Raw genomic sequence first — 23,978 nt, forward strand, 5'->3', positions numbered from 1 at the left:
ATAGGGAGACCATCTAGGGTCACATAACAATGTATGTATAAATTTTTGTATGAGAGACTAACTTGAATTGTAAATTTTCACTTAAAGCACAACAACAACAAAAGAAGACCAAGGAAATAGAAAGCGGTACCATGTTTATAGATTAGAAGAGTCAATATTGTTAAGATGTCAGTTCTCCCCAAATTTATCTATAGTTTCAAGGCAATCCTGATCAAAATCCCAGTAGGTTTTTTTTTTTGTGTGTATGTGAAGATTTAAAAGTTGGTTCTTATTTCATACGAAAATGTAAAGAACCTGGAATAACCAAACAATCTTTCCACAGAGAAACACAGTTGAAGGATTCACACTGATTTCAAAGCTTCCTTGAAAGTTACAGTAATTAAGAGAGTATGGTATTGGCACAAAAATCAGCAATTAGATCAATGGAACAGAATAGAAAGTCAAATAAATCTGCACATGTATATACAGTCAATTGATATTTTTGACAAAGCTGCCAAGGCTATTCAATGGAAGGAAACGTTTTCAAAAAATGGTGCTGGAAAAAGGATGTAGAACAAAATTCTAACTCACAAAAAAAAAAAGACCAGATTTACTGGCCTGACAGACTGAGAAAAACCCTGAGAGCATGGCCCCCGGACACCTTTTTAGCTCAGTGGTGAAGTCACTCCCGAAGTTCACCGTTCAGGCAGGGATTGGACAGCCTTATAAAACAAAACGGGACTAATGAGGTACAGGAGTCCAGGGACAAGGACTAGAACTAGGCAGGAGGGGACAAGGAAAGCTGGTGATAGGGAACCCAAGGTTGAGAAGGGACAGCGTTAACACGTCGTGGGGTTGTTAACCAATGTAATAAAACAGTATGTGTACTGACTGTTTAATGAGAAACCATTTGTTCTGCAAACCTTCATCTAAGGTACCAAAAAAAAAAAAAAAAAAAAAGAATTATCTGTATGAGAGCAAATTGACAACGGCAAGTCAAAAGGTTTAATGAAAAGCCTAGGAGGCAGTGAGTTGAAGATAATGGTGATGGAATAATTTGGAAAAGGATAGTGAGAATAGGAGCACAACTGGAAGAATGTGATCGATGTCACTAAATTGTACATGTAGAAACTTTTGAAATGGTGTAACTTTGGCTATGTATATTTTCACCAAAAAAAAGGTCTTCCAAGGTCGAGAAGGGAGAGTGTTGACATGTCGTGGGGTTGTTAACCAATGTCAGAAAACAATATGTGTACTGACTGTTTAATGAGAAACTATTTGTTCTGTAAACCTTCATCTAAAGTACAATAAAAAAAAATTTGAAAAAATGGTGCTGGAACTATTGAATAAAAGAATAGAGAAAATGAACCCTGACCCCTGCCTTTTACCACACACAAAATTAATTTGAGATTTGCACAGACTTACACATAAAAGCTAAAAGCATAAAGATTCTAAAAGAAAACAGAAAAATACCTTCATGACCTTAAGGTAGACAAAAATTTATTAAAGAGGGCACAAAAAACAATAAAAGAAAAAAACTGATAAATTTAATTTCATCAAAATAAACCTTTGCTTATCAAAAGACCCCTTTATGAAAATGGAACATCAAGACACAGACTGGGAGAAGACGTTTGTAATACATATATTTGATATGGGTTTGTATACAGAACAAATAAATACCAGTTAAACCAGCTGTCCTTAATTCCTACTCACGGGGAGCCCTTGTGTGTCAGAGTAGAACTGTACTCCACAGGATTTTCAATAGCTGATATTTGGGGAGATTGCCAGGCCTTTCTTCCTGGTCACCACTGGATGGACTTGCACCTCCAACCCCTCCAACCTTATGGTTAGCAGCTGAGCTTGTTAACCACTGCACCACCTAGGGTCTCTGAATAAATAAATAACTAATGTAAATCTATAATAAAAAGAAAACTAAAAAAAAGGCAAGAGACCTGAGCAGACCCTTCACAAAGAAAATATACGAATGGCTAATATATGCACATGCAAATGTGCCCAACATCATTAATTATATGGGAAATTCAAATTAAAACCGCAGTGATACGCCATTTTACACCCACCAAGATGGCTGGAGGAAAAAAAAAACTCTGACTGACCAAGGCGAAAATGCACATCACCTGAAACTCTCATACCGCTGGTGGGAATGCAAAATGGTACAGCCATTTTGGCAAACAGGTGACAGTCTTCTGTAAAGTTAAACATACTCCTACCATAGGACCCAGCCATGTTTGGGGAAGTGGTTACATCCGCGTACCCGTTTTTCAAAACTCATCGAACTGTACACTTAAAATCAGTGCATTTTACTGTATCTAGACCTTACGGCTATAAAAACAAAATAAAAATAGGATAAATAATATAAAAATTAAAAGCCACTACCAAGGGTCCTCTTCGGTCCTTCTGGGTCAGCGAGCCGCCTGGGGTTAGCAAACTAGGCAGCAAGTCAGGAAACGAAGCTGTGGAGGAGGTGTCGCGACCCAATCCCCAAACAGAGCGACTACGAGGCTTCGGTTCAGGCCCGCCCCAAGCCGGCCACTAGTTGCAGTTTCGATTTTCCCTCTGATAGTTCAGGTTCCCAGGCAGCTCCGCCCTTCAGCGCTAGATCGAGTTCTCGGAAAATCTCTCCCCGCTAGCCGCGCTCAACCAGCTCAGCTCTAAAGGGAGTCGGGTGCCGGGCGAGGCGGGGACCTGGCCAGGAGCTGGTAAGCAGGCATGACGGCCGAGGAGCGCCAGAATCTGCACACCTTCAGGAACTACGTCAGGAAGACTCTGGACCCTACCTACATCCTGAGTTATATGTCCCCCTGGTTTAGGGAAGGTGAGTTGGTCCCCAACGTTGCCTCCTCGCCCAGGTCTCCGGATCTCCCGCGCGCTCCTCAGGATCTTGGAGCTGGAGGGCAATTTTTACTTTCTTTCTTTTAAGCTATACAGGTAGGTTGCTAGGAACGCCGGTGTTAGGGCAAGATCTCCACAGCATTTTAGACCAGAGATTGTCAGAGTTTGAGGAGAACTTGGAGGCCCAGATGGACAAACTGAGACTCAGCGAAGTGATATCACTTGCTGAGGGGTACATATCTATTTAGGTTCAAAGCCGGGGAAAGAAATCGCTGTCCGTTTCATTTATTTTCACCAATAGTTACCTCTACCTTTGCTCAACTTTTGCTGACATCAGATATTCCGAAGTTAAGATGTTGTGTGCGGTGGAGGTGGAGCGGATTCTGACTCATAGCCACCCTACAGGACAGAGTAGAACTGCCGCATTTTTTGCTAGGTTTTTAGGCTGTAATCTTCACTGGAGCAGATCGCCAGGTTTTTTCTCCTGCTAAGCAGCTGGTGGATTGAACCGCCAACCTTTTGGTCAGCCGAGCGCTTAACCGTTGCACCACCACGGTTCCTTAGAAGATGTTGTTTACAGGCCCTTAAAAGACTTTACAGCTCAAGGTTGGGGTGAAGGGGAAGGAGTGAGGATTGTTGTTAGGTGCCTTGAAGTCGATTCCAACTCTTAGCGACCCTATCTTTGTACAACAGAACAAAACACTGCCTGCTCCTGTGCCATCCTCTCAGTTGTTATGCTTGAGTCCATTGTTGCAGCCACTGTGTCAGTCCATCTCATTGAGGGTCTTCCTCTCGTTTCCTGTCCCTCCGTTTTACCAAGCGTGATGTCCTTCTCCTGGGACTGGTCCCTTTTGGTAACATGTCCAAAGTACATGAGAGGAATTCTGTCCACCCTCGCTTCTAAGGAGCATTCTGGCTGTACTTCTTCCAAGGCAGATTGGTTCATTCTTCTGGTAGTCTATGGTATATTCAATATTCTTCACCAACACCATAATTCAAATGCATCAGTTCTCTGCTTTTCCTTATTCATTGTCCAGCTTTCACATGTATATGAGGTGATTGAAAATACTGTGGCTTGGGTCAGGCACAACTTAGTCCTCAGAGTGATAACTTCGCTGTTTAACACTTTAAAGACGTCTTTTGCCACAGATTTGCCCAATGCAATGCGTCGTTTGATTTCTTAACTGCTGCTTCCATGGGCGTTGATTGTGGATCCAAGTAAAATGAAATCCTTGACAACTTCAGTATTTTCTCTGTTTGTGAGTGAGGCTAGGTCTATACAAACGATTACAGTATCATGGTACAAAGTGTTCTTGAGTTCAGAGGAAATTGCTTACTCTGCTGGGCCTTATCTGCACTTCCAAACAACTTGAGAGAAGCAAGACTTTTTCCAGAGTGAATGGATTTAGCCTTGAGTACAGACTCAGAGGTGTTTCCACCTGGCTTCTTAGCCAGATGATCATGGATAATGGCTGTTTTATAAATTTGTATTGAACTGCTTTGTGTGGAGATGAAGGTAGGCTTCTGGGGAAGAGAGGGAGTACTTGATAGGAGCAGAGATGAGAGAAGGGGTCTGGCAATTCCTCTTCAGTCTCTAAGTTCCTAAATATGTTAGGCAGTTTTTGGAAATTACATTAGTCAGGTAACTACGGTGCTGATTGCTGTGTAGAAACCAAACCACAAGTTGTGAAGTGAGGACTTAAAAGAATTCCACAGAAAAAAGTGGACCTCTGCTTTTTAGCTGTGTCCATAGGGAAGTAATAAAATGGCATTTTAATGACCACAGTAGTTTGGGCCTCAGAAGCATGTAAGCCCATGCAAGACGTCTCTTTTGGAAATCCTTGGAATGAATGAAACTGACACACTTTAGATCCAAAGATACAAATGGAATGGAAGTAAAAGGATGGAAACAGATATATCGCACAAACAGCAACAATAAGAAAGTTGGGATGGCTCTACTAATATCTGACAAAATAGACTTTAAAAGAAGTAGAGATAATAGAGATAAGGAGGAACATTTTATAATGATAAAAAAGTCACCCCATCAGGAAGACATGACAGTTGTAAACATGTATGCATCTAATAACAGAGTATCAAATTACATGAAGCAAAAACTGACAGACATGAAGGGAGAAATAGACAATTGAAGAATAATAGTTGGAGACTAAAATACCTCATGTTCAATAATGAATAGAAAAACTAGACAGGAAATCAACAAGGAAATAGAAGACATGAAGAACACTATAAAGCAACTCAACCTAACAGAAGGCTATAGAACACTCCACCCAATAATAGCAGAATATACATTCTTCTGAAGTGAACATAGAGCATTCTCTAAGATAGACCATATGCTAGACCATAAAACAAATCTCAATAAATTTAAAAGACTAGAAATAATATAAAGTATGTTCTCTGACAACCTTTAAAAAAAAAAACAAGAGAATACCTAAACCAGTTGCCATCGAGTCAGTATTAACTCTGGTGACCCCGTGTGTATCAGAGTAGAACTATGCTCCATAGGATTTTCTTTTTTTTTTTTTGAACATTTTATTGTTGTTTAGATGAAAGTATATAGAGCAAATTAGTTTACCATTCAACAGTTCATACACAACTTGTTTCGTGACATTGGTTGCAAACCCCTGAATGTGTCAGCACTTTCCCCTCTTCCTCTTTGGGTTCCCCATGTCCATTCGCCCAGCTTTCCTGACCATACTTCTGAACTTTGCTTTGGGGCAAATGCTGCCCTTTAGGTCTTGTATAGTTGATTGTTCTGAAGCGTACATTCCTCAATGGTGTTACTGCCCATTTTATAGGCCTGTCTATAGGAGTCCCGGTAGCACAGTGGTTAAGAGCTCGGCTGCTAGTCACAAGGTTGGCAATTGGAATTCACCAGGTGCTCTTTGGAAACTCTATGGGGGCAGTTCTACTCTGTCCTAAGGGTCGCTGTGAGTCGCAATCGACTTGAGGGCAACTTTTTTTTTTGGTCTATTTTATGGCTATAATGTGATATCTGGGAGTGGTTTCAAGTCCAAGTTTGAAGGATGTCTAAGGGCCATAGTCTCAGGGGTTCCGCTAGTCTCTGTCAGACCAGTAAGTCTGGTTTTAGTTATGAGTTTGAATTTTGTTCTGCATTTCTCTTCCACTCTGTTCATGACCTACTATTGTGGTCCCGGTCAGAACGGTCAGAAGTGGTAGGTGGGTACCATCTAGTTCTTCTGGTCTCAGGCTATTGTTCATGTGGCCCATTAGCCCTCTGGACTGACTGTTTCCTTGAGTCTTTGGTTTTCTTCACTGTTCTTTGCTCCAGATGGGAAGAGACCAATTGTTGTATCTTAGATGGCCACTCGTAAGCTACCCAGTTTATGAACTACCCAATTGCTACTTATCAAGGTAGAATGTAGAACATCGTCTGTATGGATTTTATGATATTCCAGTTGATCTAGATGTCCCCTGAGACTATGGTCCCTAGGCCTCATGTTCAGTATCTCAGTTCTGGGAGATGTATGGTTATGGCTAAGAGGTTTTCATGACTGTGTCTCCTGTGTGCATTATTGCATACATAGGTGTATTTGCAGCATGTACACATATATGTGTACGTGGCTATACTTCTATTCGCCCTCCCAACCTTGTTCAGCTTACATATCTACCTATGTATCCACTTGTACATTATTGTTTGTTATTACTGTTGTTGCAGAATTGTTTATGTATTAGTATTTACAGTTGTTGCCTTTTACTCTGGTGTACCTTTCAGTGTCTTCCTTTACCTTGATTATGTTGTGCTGACTTCCCCCATATTGTGTGTTATCACTCCCTTTACCAGAGTTAGTATGTGTCTACATCTAGTTAGTGGTTTTCTCTCCCCCATCTCATCCCTGGTAACCATCAAATAATGTTTCTGTCTGTGTGAAAACCTTTTCTTGAGTTTTTACAATAGTGGTCTCATACAGTATTTGTCCTTTTGTGATTGACTTATTTCACTCTGCATAATGTCTCCAGGTTAATCCAGGTTGTAAGATGTTTTGTGGATTCATCGTTATTCTTTCATGTTGTCTGGTATTCCACTGTGTGTATGTACCACAGTTTGGTTATCCATTCATCTGTTGATAGGCACTTAGGCTGTTTCCATCTTTTTGCTGTTGTAAATAATGCTGCAGTGAATATGGATGTCCATGTGTCTATTCATGTCACAGCTCTTATTTCTCTAGGATATATACCTAGGAGTAGGATTGGTGGATCGTACGGTATTTCTCCTTCTAGCTTTTGAGGAAGTGCCGTATCATTCTCCAGAGTAGTTGTACAATTTTACATTCCAACAAGCAGTGTATGAGAATTCCAATCTCCCCACACTTCTCTAGCATTTGTTCTCTGTTTTTTTGATGAATGCCATTATTACTGGTATAAAATGGTATCTCACTGTAATTTTGATTTGCATCTCTCTAATGGCTAATGATCACAAGTATCTCTTCATGTATTTGTTGGCTGCCTGGATGTCTTCTTTGGTGAAGTGTTTGTTCATGTCCTTTACCCATTTTTTAATTGGGTTGTTTGTCTTTTTGTTGTTGAGTTGTTAGAGTTTTCTATAAATTTTAGAGATTAGACCCTTGTCAGATATGTTGTAGCCAAAATTTTTCCCCCCAGTCTGTGGGTTCTCTTTTTACTCTTTTGGAAAAGCCTCTTAATGAGCATAAGTATTTGATTTTTCAGGAGGTCTCAATCATCTAGTTTATCTTCTGCTCTTTGTGCTTTTTAAGTTATGTTTGATAATCTATTTATGCCATAAATTAGGGATTCTAGGTTTGCTCCTATTTTTTCTTCTATGATTTTTATGGTTTTAGGTTTCACATTTAGGTCTTAGATCCATCTTGAGTTAGTTTTTGTGTATGGTGTGAGGTAAGGATCCTGTTTCATTTTTCTGCAAATGGATAGCCAGTTTTGCCAGCACCATTTGTTAAAGAGACTATCTCTTCCCCATTTAACAGATTTTGACCCTTTGTTGACGGTTGACTGTCCATAGGTGAATGGATTTATTTCTGGATTCTCAATTCTGTTCCATTGGTCTGTGTATCTATTGTCGTACCAAGCTGTTTTGATTAACATGGCCTTATAATAGGTTCTGAGATCAGGGACTGTGAGGGCTCCTACTTTGTTCTTCTCCATAGGATTTACAATGGCTGATTTTTCAGAAGTAGATCGCCAGGCCTTTCTTCTGAGGTGCCTCTGGGTAGATTTGAACCTTTCAGTTAAGTAGCCAAATGTGTTAACTGTTTGTACCACAAAGGAACTCCTCTGAACATGGTGGAATGAAATTAAAAATCAGTAGCATGAAGAAATTTAGGGAACTCATATATATATGTGGAAATTAAGCAACACATTCCTAAATAACCAATAGATCAAAGAAGAAATCAAAAAGGAAATTGGAATGAATGAAACACCAACTGACTTGTGTGAATCCCATTCTTTATGCACTCATGTATTGATTCAATAAATTAAAGCATCTCGTTTGTGTCAGGCATCACGCTAGCATGGGAGATAATTTATTAAGCACATATTAGCTAATAAAACCTAACAAAACCCATTCCCATCAAGTCAATTTTGACTCCTGGCAACCCCATGTGTTGCAGAGTGGAACTGAGCTCCACAGAGTTTTTTTTAATGTTGTCATCTTTTACATATTGATGTCCCTGTGTCCCTATTTTCAGTGTTTTAGCTTTGATTTATTTGTGACTTCCCTATCTGAGTTGATATCTGGTTGTTCTGTCCTGTGTTCTAGTCTTGGGTTGTTATCTGATGTTATTGATTTTCTAACCGGAGGACTCCCTTTAGTATTTCTTGTAATTTTGGTTTGGTTTTTACAAATTCTCTAAACTTCTGTTTGTCTGGAAATGCCCTAATTTTGCCATCACTTTTGAGAGACAGTTTTGCTAATTCTTGGCTAGCAGTTTTTTTCCTTCAAGGCTTTATATATGTTCTCCCATTGCCTTCTTGCCTGCATGGTTTCTGCTGAGTAGTCCAAGCTTAGTCTTATTGACTGTCCTTTGTAGATGACTTTTTGTTTATTCCTAGCCACTCTTAAAATTCTCTCTTTATCTTTGGTTTTGGCAAGTTTGATTATAATATGTCTTGGTGACTTTCTTTTGGGATCTACCTTATGTGGGGTTCGATGAGCTTCTTGGATAGATGTCTTCTCATCTTTCACGATATCAGGGAAGTTTTCTGTCAACAAATCTTCAACAATTCTCTCTGTATTTTCTGTTATCCCCCCCATTCTGGTACTGCAATCACTCATAAGTTATTCCTTGTGCTAGAGTCCCACATAATTCTTAGGGTTTTTTCATTTTTTAAAAATTCTTTTATTTGATTTTTCCTCAAATAAGTTGGTGTCAAGTGCATTATCTTCAGTCTCACTAATTCTGACTTCCATTGCCTCAATTCTGCTCCTATGACTTTCTATTGAGTTATCTAATTCTGAAATTTTATTGTTAATCTTTTGGATTTCTGTTTGCTGTCTCTCTATAAATTCTTGCAGCCTGTTAAATTTGTCATTATGTTCTTGCATAACCTTCTTGAGTTGCTCTGTTGCTTTGTCTGTGTGTTCCTGAGCTTGTTCTGCATTTTGCCTGATCTTCCAGATCTCTTGAAGAGCTCTGGATATTAATCTTTTGAATTCTACCTCTGGTAATTCCAGGAAGTTCGCTTCCTCTGGAAGATTTCTTGATTCTTTGTTTGGGGTGCTTACTAAAGCCATCATGGTCTGCCTCTTTATGTGATTTGATATTGACTCTTGTCTCTGAGCCATCAATAAGTTATTATATTTATTTATTTTATGTTTGCTTACTGTGTCCTAGCTTCTTGTTTTGTTTTGGTTTGATATGCCCAAATAGGCTGCTTGTGTGAGTCAGTTTGGTTATTGGCGCTTTTGACTCTCACGTCCTGTCACCAGGTGGTTAGAGCTGTTAGTAGGTATGTGAGCCCAGGAGACTGTTTACTTTTCTTGTATGGATTCAGCTCAGGTGTCCAGGTAATCGGTCACCATGTGTGTGGTGCAGGCTCTCACCTACAGTCCTAGATGGGCAGGGTGATTGGAGTAGGCACAGGTATCTGGCTGCAGTAGGGGGTCATGTACGGAACAAGGCAGGGGGCTGACGGCTGCCCCTGAATGTCTGAGAGGAAAGCATGTCCTTGTTCCCTAGAGCATGTAGGTGGGTGGGTTTTGCAGCTGGACTATGGGTACCCAACGCTGTTGGCTGTAAGGACTGGGAGGCTCCACTTATTCTTGGACCCCTGTCACAGGTGGCTAGGTGGCATGGGTGAAGCCACCAGTTCTCAGGCCCCTGATGTGGGTAGGTGAGGACCCTGCTAATGGGCAGAGCAGTGTCAAATGTCGTGAACTTGCCACTCCACCATATAGATGATATAGTTGAAATTAGTCTTCAGGTATATTCCCTGTTGTACTGTGCTAATGAGGGTCTATGCTGTTGAAATGGGCCCACACAGGTCTCTGCAGGGGTGAAAGGCAGCCAAAGTCCGTGGACCCCTTATGCCTATGCCTAGGTGTCTGCCCTGAGTTCCCAGCTTAGGGGAGCTGGTAGATTATTTTTTCCTGTTTGTTAATTTGTTCTTTCTCCAAAGCCGGGAGAATGGCGACAGGTCCTACTTCCGGCCCAGGGGATGCAGAAATCACTGAAACCAGCCTGGACCCAGTGTAGAGTGGGGAGGAGGCAGGTAAATGGGAGAGCAGTTCTTCCCAAAGGGAGTGTTTTTTGACCCGCACAGTAGGTTAGACGCATGTACTTATCTTTTGCTGATTGAGCGCCGCTTCTCTCTGGTTCTGGAGGGCTGAGCAGACTCTCTGCTGCTCGTGGGAAATGCATCCCGAGCGTCACTGTTTGCCTCACCATGCATGCCAGCTGATCCAGCCTGCAGGGTGCTGTTTCCCGCCGGGTCAGGTCTGGCAACTTCTCACTGCTTCTGAACCATCTCTTCCTCCCCCAGCTGCTCAGTCCCATTCCTCAACTTTGCCTTTGATGTTCAGGGCCTTAGATCGTCATATATAATTGATTCACTTGTTTTTTCGGGTCTTTGTTGTAAGAGGGACCACAGGAAGCATCTGACTACTCTTCCATCTTGGCCCTGCCTCTCTCCATAGAGTTTTCTTGGTTGCAATCTTATAGAAGTAGATTGCCAGGCCTTTCTTTCTAGTCAGCTCTGCTGAAACCTGCTCAGCATCATAGCAACACCTAAGCCTCCACTGACAAAGGGGTGGTGGTTGCTCTTGAGGTACATTGACCAGGATTTGAACCTGGGTCTCTTGCATGGAAGACAAGAATTTATCAGTGAACCACTGTTGCCCCCTTCCACTTTCTGAGTTTGCTGTAATTGTTACTGATGCCATGAAGTGGCCCTAGTCTTACACTCTTAGTCTTGCAGTAGATTCTGAATTAATGAATTAATTCTGAATAAATTAGTTTTGAACAAAACTTGTTGCCGTCAAGTCGATTCTGACTCATAGCGACCCTTATAGGACAGAGTAGAACTGCCCCATAGGGTTTCCAAGGAGCGGCTGGTGGATTTGAACTGTCGACCTTTTTGGTTAGCAGCTGAGCTCTTAACCACTGCACCACCAGGGAACAAAAGATTATCAGAAAAGCCTTTGTTCCTCCATCTACCCCAGTGCTACCATGACTTCTCCCTTCTTGTGGGGAACCTTTTCCAAGTATTTTTTAGCAACTTCTTTTCTTAAGGCGTGCCCTAGAGTGTGCACCAAACTAGGAGAAGTTTCAAGAGAGGACAGGAGAGTGGATTGGTGAAAAATGGACGTAGTCTGATTGGGCAGAGAATTTGCTGCCTTCCTAAAGTCCCTTCCAATGTATGATTTGTTATAGTCCCCATCTCTATTCGGGAAGGTCTGACAGGTTTTTTTCAGTTTTTTTTTTTTAATGATTAGTGGTTCAGTTTCGTGAGTCTCTCTTGCTTTTGTTTGTAGATGAGATGCAATATATTCAGACGGAGAAAAACAACAAGGGCACTATGGAGGCTGCCTCACTTTTTCTCAACATCCTCGAGGAGCTCAAGGAGGAAGGCTGGTTCCGTGGTTTTTTGGATGCCCTGAAACATGCAGGTTAGTTTATTTTTTACAGATCAAAGGATGTCACCTGGCTCTTTGGAAATGCTGTAAAAGTGAAAGGCTGTTACTTTTGAGGTATCTATGTAGTTCATGTCTCTCAATTTGAGGCTATGTAGACTATTTTCAGGCAGATGATATCATTATCTACCTGACATATCCAAAGGAATCTACAGAAAGATTATTATAATTAATGGGAGAGCTTAACAAGATTCCTGGATAGACGATCAGCATATAAAAATTATTTTTATATTCACTGTCATGGCTTGAATTATGTTCCCCCAAATATGTGTGTATCAATTTGGCTAGGCCATGATTCCTGGTACTGTGTGATTTTCCTGTATGTTGTAAACCTGCCTCTATGATGTTAATGAGAGAGGCTGGGTGGCAGTTGTGTTAGTAAGGCAGGACCTGATCTGCAAGACTGGATTGTGTCCTGAGGCAATCTCTTGAGATATAAAAGACAGAAGTGAGCAGTGAGACAGGGGAACCTCACACCATCAAGAAAGCAGTGCTGGGAGCAGAGCGTGTCCTTTGGACTGGGGTCCCTGCACAGAGAAGCTCCTAGTCCCGGGGAACACTGAAGAGAAGAAGGCCGACAGAGAGAAAAAGCCTTCCCCTGGAGCTGATGTCCTGAATTTGGACATTTAGCTTACTTTAACTGTGAGGAAATAAACTTCTCTTCGTTAAAACCATCCACTTGTGGTGTTTCTGTTATAGCAGCACTAGATAACTAAGACATTCACCCAGTGGAAGCAAATCGAATTTGCATTCTAAAAAGAATACCATTTATAACAGTAACAAAAACAATAAGACATTTAGGAATAAATCTAACAAAAGAAGTCTGAAATCTGAATGGAGAAAATGATCAAATGTTATTGAAAAATATTAAACAAGTCCTAACTAAACAGAGATATATACTCATGAACATAAGGGGAAGATTTGTTATCATGAAAATGTTGGTTCCCTCTATATTGATCTATATACTCAGGATGATTCTAATAGAAATCTTACAGACTTTTTCAATTAATTTGAAAAGCTGATTCTAAACTGTATAGGGAAAAATTATGACCCAAGAATAGTCAAGATACCCCTCAAGAAGAAGAATTAAGTAGGTTGGGGCTTCCCCTTCTAGATATTAAGTTTTCTTTTCTTTTTTTTTATTGTACTTTAGATGAAGGTTTACAGAACAAATAGTTCTCTTTAAACAGTCAGTACACATATCGTTTTATGACATTGGTTAACAACCCCACGACATGTCAACCTTCTCCCTTCTCGACCTTTTTTTTTGGTGAAAATATACATAGCCAAAGATATACCATTTCAAAAATTACTACATGCACAGTTCAGTGACATCGATTACGTTCTACCAGTTGTGCTGCTAGTCTCACTTTAGATGAAGGTTTACAGAACTGTTAAGTTTTATTTTAAAGCTTCAGCCATTGAGACAATGTAGTGTTTGTTCTGGAATCAACAAATTGACCAATGGAATAGAATAGAGAGCCTCCAAATAGACTCATGTATTTATGGAAACCTGGGAAAGGAGGGCTATTCGATAAGTTGCAATGGGTCACTATAAACAGGATAACATAAATAGGATAATATTTAAAACCAAACAAATCCTAATTTTTTTATACAAGTAAATTTGTATTCCTTACATTATTTCATTCAGTGATTGAATTTCAAAAGAATTAAAGACTTAAGTATAAAAAGCAAAATTTTAATAATTTTAGGAAACATATAGAATAATATTTTTGTGACCTTGAGGTAGAGTAGGATTTTTGAAACAAGACATAAAAGCATTAACCATAAGAAAAGGTTGATAAATTTGACATTAAAATTAAGACATCTATTTATTTAAAAACACTATAAAGAAGGTGAAAAAACAAGTCACAAACTGAGAGAGGATATGTATAAAATATATAAGCACTAAAGGATTGGTATCCAGAATATCTGAAAAAGGCTTCCAAATCAATTTAATATTGAGAATATTCATGTATTGTGAAGAATCAACTCGATGGCACCCAACAACAACAGTAACAAAGACAAATCAAGGGTTGTAAGTAAAATCTACGGGTCACTCTGGAAGGAAGATTTTATGCTAAGACCAAATACAAGACTTCTAATTTGTCCTTAGAACTTTCACCTAGGAGCCTTAGTGGCACAGTGCTTAAAAGATTGACTGCTAACCAAGAGGTCGGCAATTTGAATCCACCATCTCCTCCTTGGAAACCCTATGGGGCAGTTCTACTCTGTCCTATAGGGTTGCTATGAATAAGAGTTGACTTGATAGCAACGGGTTTCTTGAGACTTTCTCCTAAGGATTCAGAAGAGGGTGTGGAATGAGGGATGTCATTGCTAATGTCAGATGGTTCTTGGCTGAAAGCAGAGAATACCAGAAAGATGTTTACCTGTGTTTTATTGACTATGCAAAGACATTTGACTGTGTGGGTTGTAAGAAGTTGTGGATAACATTACAAAGAATAGGAATTCCAGGACACTTAATTGTGCTCATACGGAACTTGTACATAGACCAAGAGGCAGTCGTTCAAACATAACAAGGGGGTAGTCCTTGGTTTAAAATTAGGAAAGCTATGCGTTGGGGCTGTATCCTTTCACCATACTTAATTCAATCTGTATGCTGAGCAAATAATTTGAGAAGCTGTACTATATGAAGAAGAACACAGCATCAGGATTGGAGGAAGACTCGTTAACAGCCTGAAATGTGCAGATGACACAACCTTGCTTGCAGAAAGTGAAGAGGACCTGAAGCACTAACAGAAGAAGATCAAAGACTACAGCCTTCAGTATGGATTACACCTCAACATAAAAAAAAAACAAAACTCCTGACAACTGGATCAATAAGCAACATAATAAACGGAGCAAGTTTGAAATTCTCAAGGATTTCATTTTACTTGGATCCACAGTCAACACCCATGGAAGCAGCAGTCAAGAAATCAAATGATGCATTACATCGGACAAATCTGCTGCCAAAGACCTCTTTAAAGTGTTAAAAAGCAAAGACGTCACTTTGAGGACTAAGGTATGCCTGACCAAAGCCATAGTATTTTCAATAGCCTCATATACATGCGAAGGCTGGACAATGAATAAGGAAGACCAGAGAAGAATTGATGCATTTGAATTATGGTGTTGCTGAAGAATATTGAATATACCATGGACTGCCAGAAGAATGAACCAATCTGTCTTGGAAGAAGTACCGCAAGAGTGCTCCTTAGAAGTTAGGATGATGAGACTTTATCTTACGTACTTTGGACATGTTATCAGGCAAGACCAGTCCTTGGAGAAAGACATCGTGCTTGGTAAAGTAGAGGGTCAGCAAAAGAGAGGAAGAACCTCAACCAGATGGATTTACACCATGGCTGGAAGAATGGGCTCAAGCATAGCAGTGATTGTGAGGATGATGCAGGACTGGGTAGTGTTTTGTTCTGTTGTTCATAGGGTCACTATGAGTCAGAACCTAACAACAACAACGTTCTCCTAGGAGATGATAAACATTTTAAGAGGACATAAAATGTTGGGTGCCTAAAGTGAACATTAATTTTTCTTTTTGAAAAATCATTATTAGTTTAGGTAATTCATAGATTTTTTTTCAAGAGTTCTCTTACTATATATTCAAACAATGATTCTTATGATCTTAAAGTATTTTTCATTTGACATCACAATTGTTCCCATTTTCTTCTTTCTTTTCAGGTTATACTGGACTTTATGAAGCCTTTGAAAATTGGGATTTCCAAAAAATTGAAAAGTTGGAGGAGCACAGATTGCTTTTAAGACGTTTACAACCAGAATTCAAAACCAGAATTAATCCATTAGATATCCTTCCTGAAATATCCCAATGTTTAATTAATCAGGAATGTGAAGAAATTATACAGGTTAATTAATACAAAAATACTAATGTTTGGGAAAATAACTTGAAAATGGGAAATGTTTTCTAATTTCTATGCTATTTGAGACCTGAGAAAGATAATTGAAATTCACAAAAATTTCAAATTCAAGGTATAATTATATAATAGTACTTGTAATTGTGAACTGAGTAATTTTTGTCAATTTTTTTTCTGGTTTGCCCTCTTATTAGTTACAATTATTACTCTTGTGAAAAATGTTTTATGCCAATTAAAATAAAATTGAACAGTTCAGCAAATAAAAATATAGCCTTTTTCGGCTATAGACTAGTAGTCACGCACTTCGGCTCTGGGCACATAATTCTGTTAGATTCCTTGCTCAGCCATTTACTAGTGGTGTCATCTTGGGCTGGTTAGTTAGCCTCTCTAAGCCTCTGTTTCTTGTGTAAATGGAATTAATAATAGTACCTTATTAACATGATATTTTCATAGAGGTTCAATGAGATAATATATGTGAAGTATTTACATACACCTGCACATAATAACAAGTGCTTAATAAATTTTAGTTAATATGATTATAAGGATGATTAATAATAACAGACATGTAAATCTGACTACCCAGAAAAAAACAGTGGTTAATATTTTGTTGTATTCTTCCAAATATCTCTCTATGCCAATATACCTATATTCTGAATGGTTGGTGAATGGATTAATTCTTTTCCTGATATTGCTGATGATGATAAGCTGATGATGATAAGAGCTCAGCAGAAGAAATGAGGAAGCTTGGCTTAACATAGTGATTATCAAGTGTAGAGGACAAGGATGAAGGAAACAGTATCTTAAAAGACTGTTGGATGGCACAAAAATGGTCATGAATAAGACCCACTGAACCATAGTATACAATGAGTATTAAATCAGATAGTACTTAAATTGATATTTCTTCAGTAAAAACTCATAAAAGGAAAACTTTTGAAATGATTGATCAACAAACTGCAGTTGCTTTGCTTAGGTTTGTTCCAACAAGGGGATGATAGCAGGTGCAGAGAAAATGGTTGAATGCCTTCTCAGATCAGACAAGGAGAACTGGCCCAAAGTTTTGAAACTTGCTTTGGAGAAAGAAGAGTACAACTTCAATGAACTGTGGATTGTGGAGAAAGGTAGGACATTCTAAGGAAGAACTCGGAAAAGAGAAGTGGGAAGGTCTGAAATCACGCTCTCCATTCCTCATGGTTCTACTTAGGGCTTCCTCATTCCTACCTGTTTTTCACTCACTGTTAGGTCTGTGTCTAGATTATCAGAGAGATAGCTTGAGAATTCTAGAGTTAAAGGTTCAAATTCCAGGACTCAGTCCCTTTTAGGAGTAGAACCAGGATAGGCCTTGCCTAGTTTTTTCACCTGGAACCCACCTGAAACTAGGCCAGACCAGGAGTGAAAGAAAAAAAAAAAAAAAAAGAAGAAGAAGAATTTGTGGTAATTAAGTACCTGAGCGCTCATTTGGCTTCCTGAAGTTAACATCTTCTCAAAGCATTGTTTTAAAGGCAGAAGTTGAACAATTTGCGTGGTCTTAGCTTTGCTTAGCTGCTTTCCTTAGACTTTTTAGTTCTAGAAATTCTTGGGTCGAGTCACTTAGAAATATAAGAAATGCCTCCTAAACCAGTGCTTCTCTTCTTTAATGTACATATGAATTACCTGGGGATCTTGTTAAAATGCAGATTCCGATTCAGTAGGAGCTCAAGATTCTTCATTTCTAATAACCTTCAGAAGCTGCTGGTCCATGCTGCACGGTTTGAGTAATAAAGTGCTAAATGGCATTGAAATTCAAACTCTAAATTGAGATTTCAAAGTCAAAACGATTCTTTTAATTGTTTTAGAAGGTGAAGGGAGTGGTTATGGGGAAATCTTAATGAAAGTTTAAAATTTCAGTGTTATGACCTCTTTGTAAAAGGAGCCCTGGTGGGGCAATGGTTAAAGCAGCTTGGCTGCTAACTGAGAGGTTGGCAGTTTGAGCCCACCAGCTTCTCCTCAGGAGAAAGATGTGGCAGTCTGCTCCCATAAAGATTTACAGCCTTTGGAACCCTGTGGGGCTATTCTGCTCTGTCCTATAGGGTTTCTATGAGTTGGAATTGACTCGATGGCAGTGGGCTTGTTTGTTTGATCTCTTTGTGGGGCTTACCCCTTCAAAACTATTATCAGGTTATGTTAAGATTCTAAGATGTTTTTTGGTCTCATAAAGGTGTAGAAGATGTTGAAACTAAAGATCTTCAGAATGATGAAATGGAAACTTCTGAAGTACAAATATTCTACCAGGAAGAACCAGAATACCAGAATCTTGGTCAGAGCTCATGTCCTCCATCTTCAGGTACCTGACATTGTTTGTTCTTTTGTATAACGGTGCTCTGCAGGTATTTTATATGGGACGTGTTTTACAGTGCCAAAAGTCACAGCCTTGTGAAAAGATTTTTAAGGAAAATTGGAAAAGAGAATTTTTGTTAAAATAAATATTTTTTCAATAATTAGAAATGCCATTCTTTCCCTTCCATACCTGCTGTCTACTTCATCTTCTCATCCTTTTATCACTAAGAAAGAAGGTGCATGTCTACGTTAAAAATACATATAGAGTCCTCCCTAAAACTCAACTTGCTCAACTTCTTTGAAATCCACAATCAGCCCTGCCTTTGTAAAGAAATACTTCTACTATTTGTGAGCCAGTTGCTCAGTTTTCTTTCCAGGTCCCCGGGCTGCCATGTAAGTTAATGAAGTTTGCACTGCACAAGTTGTACCTGGCCGAGGGGATGAATGGGGGCTGAGATCCAGCCTGTGCTGCAAGAGGGGCTCCTTTTTCTAGTTCCTACAAAGGCACTATATAAGGCCCACCTTATCTTTCTTTCTTTTAATATTTTATTATATTTTTGGTGAAAGTATCTACAACAAAATAGGTTCCCATTCAACAGTTTCTACACATAATGTTCAGTGACATTGGTTACATTCTTCACATTATGTCAACGTTCTCCTTATTTCCATTCTAGTTAACTTAGTCCATTCCCATTCACTTACTCTCAGTGCCTCCCCACCTTCTCATCTGTGCGTTAGAGTAACTGTTGTCCAGTTGGTCTCACAGATGATTTTTTAAAAGAGTGCAGTACTCAGGGGTGATGTTCTTTACTTTTTGAGCTCACCCGCTATTTAGTTAAAAGGTAACTATGGGGGATAGTTTCAGTTCCAGACATCGGGGATTCCTTCAGTTACAATAGGTCCAGTAAGTCTGGATTCTTTGAGAATTTGAAGTTCTATTCTACATTTTTCTCCCTTTCTATTAGAATTCATGTATTGTGACCCTAATCAGAACGTTTGGTGGCGGTAGCTGGGTAGCCACCTTATCTTTCTTGAAGCATATTTTCGTAACTGTTACATGAGGAGACCAGAAAATTACATAAGGAGGCATTATAAAAAGTTATTTGTAAAAGGGCATCAGGAAGGAAACTATGATTCATGGTAAGTAGTGTTAAAGGAAGGAGCCCTGGTGGCACAGTGGTTAAGTGCTGGGCTGCTAACTGAAAGGTCAGTGGTTTGAACCTACCAGCCACTCCATGGGAGAAAGAGGTGACAGTCTCCTTCCGTGAAGATTTACAGCCTTAGAAACCCTATGGAGCAGCTCTACTCTGTCCTACAGGGTTGCTATGAGTCGGAATCGACTCGACAGCAGAAGGTTTTGGTTTTGGTTGGTTAGTGTTAAAGGAAGATGTGATTTTGTTATAACAAAGAACAACATAAGAAAATTTGCAGATTATTTCTGCAACCAGATGATGCACTTTTTTTGTCATTCCATAATAAAATCCACGAATATTAGTTCTTAGCTTTAAAGTTTTCTCTGACACTTGAAGTTCCTTAGCCTTTCAGAAATTCTCCCTTTCATTAAAATGAGTAAATTGGACTCACTAGGTGATTTCCAAAAACTTTTCTAGCTCTTAACATTTTATATGATTATTTTTTAGTGAGATAAAGTCTCTGATTTTTTTTTTTTCTTTTCTTTAATTTTGGTCTGTTGAGAGAGAATACCATGTGAGAGCCTGAAGAATTATAAAGCGGGGTTGCTCTTCAGTAAGAGATTGCTTTGGGAATCCAACATTAACAGTTTAGTTTTCTTCAAAGATCTTGGAGAGATTTGTTGTTGTAGCCATTTTCTTTAACCTTTGGTCATCTGCCTTGACCTGAATTAGGCCATTCTTGCTTTAGTTCTTCCCTTCTAAGCCCCCATGTTTGTTTAGGAAAGAATTCTTGGTGTTTTTTGTTTGTTTCTTGTTTTTCCTTTTTGCAGTCAATCCTTTGTCACTGGGGGAAACTTCTGTACTTCAGATCAGTGGAGAAGCTGGAATGGTTAACAAGAGACAAGGATTCTAGACTCCTTAAAGGACACCTTTCTTGCCAGAGTCAGAATTCATGTCCATTGGTCTATAGCTACTGCTGTGATTCCACAGAGTCATAACTATTTGGTAATTTTGTTCCTTTTGTATTACAGAAGTATCTTATACCAACTTGTACAGCCCAGTGAAGCCAAGAAATTACCAACTAGAGCTCGCTTTGCCTGCTAAGAATGGAAAAAATACAATAATATGTGCTCCTACTGGTAAGCTGATTGCCTTTACTTACAGTTTGTTCCTCCATTTGCTTCCTTTTTTTTTTCTTTTATTGAATCCCTGGAAAAAATGGGCAAGTTTCAGTTTTTTTCCTTGTTCCATTTGTCTTTTGAAAAAACCATTCTATTAATACAGTCTCAAGATATTTTAAGGGACATGAGAAGAGAAAGAAAAATATCCTCTTTTAGTCTACTTTGGGCCCTATTAGAGTGTATATATTTTAGTCATTTTGTAAATTCTGCAGTTCTTGGTAGCACTTCCCCATTATCAGTTTAAGAGTCAGCCTAGTGGTTTTAGAGGAGCCAAAACTAAATGTGTAATGTTAGTGTAATGTTAGTAATGTGTTTTTGTTTTTTTTCTTACATGTTAAAAGGTTGTGGAAAAACCTTTGTTTCCATTCTTATATGTGAACATCATCTTAAAAAATTTCCACAAGGACAAAAAGGGAAGATTGTCTTTTTTGCTATTCAAATCCCAGTATATGAACAGCAGAAATCTGTGTTCTCAGAATATTTTGAAAGGCTTGGGTAGGTATAATGGTTAGTCCAACATCTTTTTTTCTAACTCCATATATATTAAAAAAAATATATTTTTTTAATTTTGGTTTTTGAAAAAAAAATTTAAAAATCTATACAGTAATAGATTCAGTTTGTATATAGTCTATATGTGATTTGTTCATAGATTCAAGTCTTTTTTGTTAGGTATACCCAGAAATTCTAAACTGCTCTGGCTGGCTCCTACAGAGTGAATAAATGACTTCTTAAAAGATAAATTTGACATTTAAATGGCACATTTAACTTCTTTAGTGATTTTATAGTTTATTTAATAATTCTCTTTAAGTACTCTTTTCTTCCCTAGTGACCTGAAATAACTAACATATACTATTATCAATTACAAGGAGGCCTGGTAGTGCAATGGTTAAGTGCTCAGCTGCTAACCAAAAGGTCGACAGTTCAAACCCACCACTGGTTCTGTGGGAGAATAGACCTGGCGATCTGCTTCTATAAGGATTACAGCCTAGGAAACCCTATGGGGCAGTTCTACTCTGTCCTATAGGGTCACTATGAGTTGGAAGTGACTCAATGGCATACCACACAAAAACTATCAGTTACAACTAACATGCAGTTGTTGATCACTTACTTTGTTTTAGGCTCTGTGATAAGCACTTGACATGTATCCAGATATGCTCCTTTTAGACTTAGGGAGAATTTAATCAATTGATGTTCTGACCCAGTGTTTCATATCTTTGTGACTTATCGTTCACACTGGGGTTGGTAATAGCGAATTTCTGTCATTTCCCAGGTACACAGTCGCAGGCATTTCTGGAGCAACATCTGAAGAGGTCCCAGTGAGACAGATTATTGAGAACAACGACATCATCATTTTAACTCCACAGATTCTTGTGAACAACCTTAAAAATGGGACTATTCCATCGCTCTCTGTCTTTACCTTGATGATATTTGATGAATGCCACAACACCAGTAAACACCACCCCTACAATATGATCATGTTTAATTATCTAGATCAGAAGCTTGACGGATCTTCAGACCCACTGCCCCAGGTATCTCCAAAGCCAGATGGATTTCTCAGAAGAGCAACAAACTTCCTAATTCCTATTTATTTACTCTTGTGGCCACATTGGGGATGGCCTTCTTAGATCCTAAGTTTATATTATGTTGATTAATTTTATATACTCTATATGTGAATTGGAACCCTGGTGGCACAGTGGTTAAGAGCTCGTCTGCTAACCAAAAGGTTGGCAGTTCGAATCCACCAGCTGCTCCTTGGAAACCCTATGGGGCAGTTCTACTCTGTCCTGCGGGGTTGCTATGAACTGGCATTGACTCTATGGCAACGGGTTTGGTTTGGGTTTGGTATATGTAAATTAATTTTCATTCTTTCATTCACTTAACATTTATGTATTACATGGCTACATGTGCCATGCACTGTGCTAAGCACTGGAGATAAAAATATAAAAAGACATAGTCCTTACACTAAAAGAGCTTAAGTCTTGTGGGGAGCCAGATGCGTGAGAATTCTGTCACAATTTATCATAATGGCATGCGGTGGTGATGGGAACAAATTGCAGTCAGAACATAAGTGAAAGAGCTCCTAACTGTGCTTTGAAAATCAGGCAAGACCTAATAGGAATTCATCAGGTGGATGGACAAGTGGTTGGGATTCAGTAAGAGGGTGCTATGTGTCCAGAGGCACAGAGGTATGAAAGAGCATGGTGTGCTCAAGAACCTGAAGCCCTTCAGTACTGCTGGAGTGTAGAGTGTGAGGTAGGGAATAGCAGTAGGTGAGCTAGGATTGGAAAGACAGAGGGAATGATTGATAAGGCAAGATGCTGGAAGAGACAAGAGCGGGTGTGGAATAAGTATCAAGTGGGTGGATTAGCATGGGAGCAGAGATGGAACAGCATTACTGGTGTCACCAGGTGGAAGGCAGTAAGAAGAGGCAAGACAGAGGAGTTCCTAGATGGGGGCAGCACTCGGCTACTAACTGAAAGATTGGTGGTTTGAATCCACACAGCAGCTCCTTGGAAGAAAAGCCTGGTGATCTGCTTCCAAAAGGTCACAGCAATTGAAAACCCTATGAAATCCCTGTCGCACATCCTTTCTTTTCTTTTAAATGTAGAAGGAGTGGTAGGTCATTTGCTGAGAATAATCAAGATGGGAGTGGGACATTGTGCTCAGGGAGAGTGGAGAAGGTTTGAAGTGGGAGAGAGAACTGAGAGAATACAAAGGAGAATTGCCTATCATATGGAGGCCCAATTGAGACTGGAAACCATGAATTTATATTAATACCACTCTGCACACTTGTGTATAGTTCTCCAGCCTTGATAATTACCCTTTTCGGAAGTATAGGTTAGAAGAAATTCAGTGTGGTGCATACAGACAAAAAAGTACCCTTCGGTAGCAACCATATTTCTTACAGCTTTTTCTTCTAGAATAAAATTGGTAATTAACTAGATTCCTTGCTGGTGAGTCAATTATTCAGTATTTATTGAGTGACTGTTGGAGGAAGAAATGAATATTTATTAGGTGACCATTAAGCTGTATTCTTTGCAGGTGTTATTTTACTGAATCCACCTTTTAAATAGCTAATCCCCGTTCCCCAACTTTACAGTGAGCTGAAGATTCTTGTCCAGTGAGGCATAGCCAGTGTGGCAGGGCTCAGATTGGAATGGAAGTATGTCTGATTTCAGTCCTTGACCTTTTTAGTATATTGTATATTGTTCAGCATCACAGAGGTAACAGGGATGAAGAAGAAAGAAGTCCTACCTCAAAAGAGTTTCTTGTCTCAGTTTCTATGCTGCTTAGTGTTCTGCTGATGAGTTGCCACTCCTGCATTTATTCAGTGCTTAGCCTAATGGAGGGAGCCTCTGGGTGGGGCAAACGGTTAAGCATTGTTACTAACTGAAAGGTTGGTGGGTTGAATCCACCCAGCAGCTCCTTGGAAGAAAGGCCTGGTGATCTGCTTCTGAAAGGTCACAGCCATTGAAAACCCTGTGGACACAATTCTACT

The 23,978-nt window shown here is 39.3% G+C and overlaps 1 protein-coding gene across 1 annotated transcript in view; it reads left to right on the top strand.

Moving 5' to 3' along the window:
• The first annotated feature begins 2,580 nt into the window (after positions 1-2,580).
• The window catches only part of RIGI (RNA sensor RIG-I), a 53,408-nt gene continuing 32,010 nt past the window's right edge, over positions 2,581-23,978 (top strand). The window contains exons 1-8 of the mRNA XM_023725680.1: positions 2,581-2,812; positions 11,813-11,947; positions 15,662-15,843; positions 16,823-16,970; positions 18,047-18,172; positions 20,330-20,437; positions 20,821-20,974; positions 21,750-22,008. Of these exons, the coding sequence (XP_023581448.1) occupies positions 2,707-2,812; positions 11,813-11,947; positions 15,662-15,843; positions 16,823-16,970; positions 18,047-18,172; positions 20,330-20,437; positions 20,821-20,974; positions 21,750-22,008 (1,218 nt within the window). The 5' untranslated portion in view covers positions 2,581-2,706. The remainder of the gene's footprint in view (positions 2,813-11,812; positions 11,948-15,661; positions 15,844-16,822; positions 16,971-18,046; positions 18,173-20,329; positions 20,438-20,820; positions 20,975-21,749; positions 22,009-23,978) is intronic.

The sequence above is a fragment of the Trichechus manatus genome, unplaced genomic scaffold (genome assembly GCF_000243295.1).
Source record: "Trichechus manatus latirostris isolate Lorelei unplaced genomic scaffold, TriManLat1.0 scaffold00355, whole genome shotgun sequence".
In the NCBI taxonomy this organism is placed as follows: domain Eukaryota; kingdom Metazoa; phylum Chordata; class Mammalia; order Sirenia; family Trichechidae; genus Trichechus; species Trichechus manatus.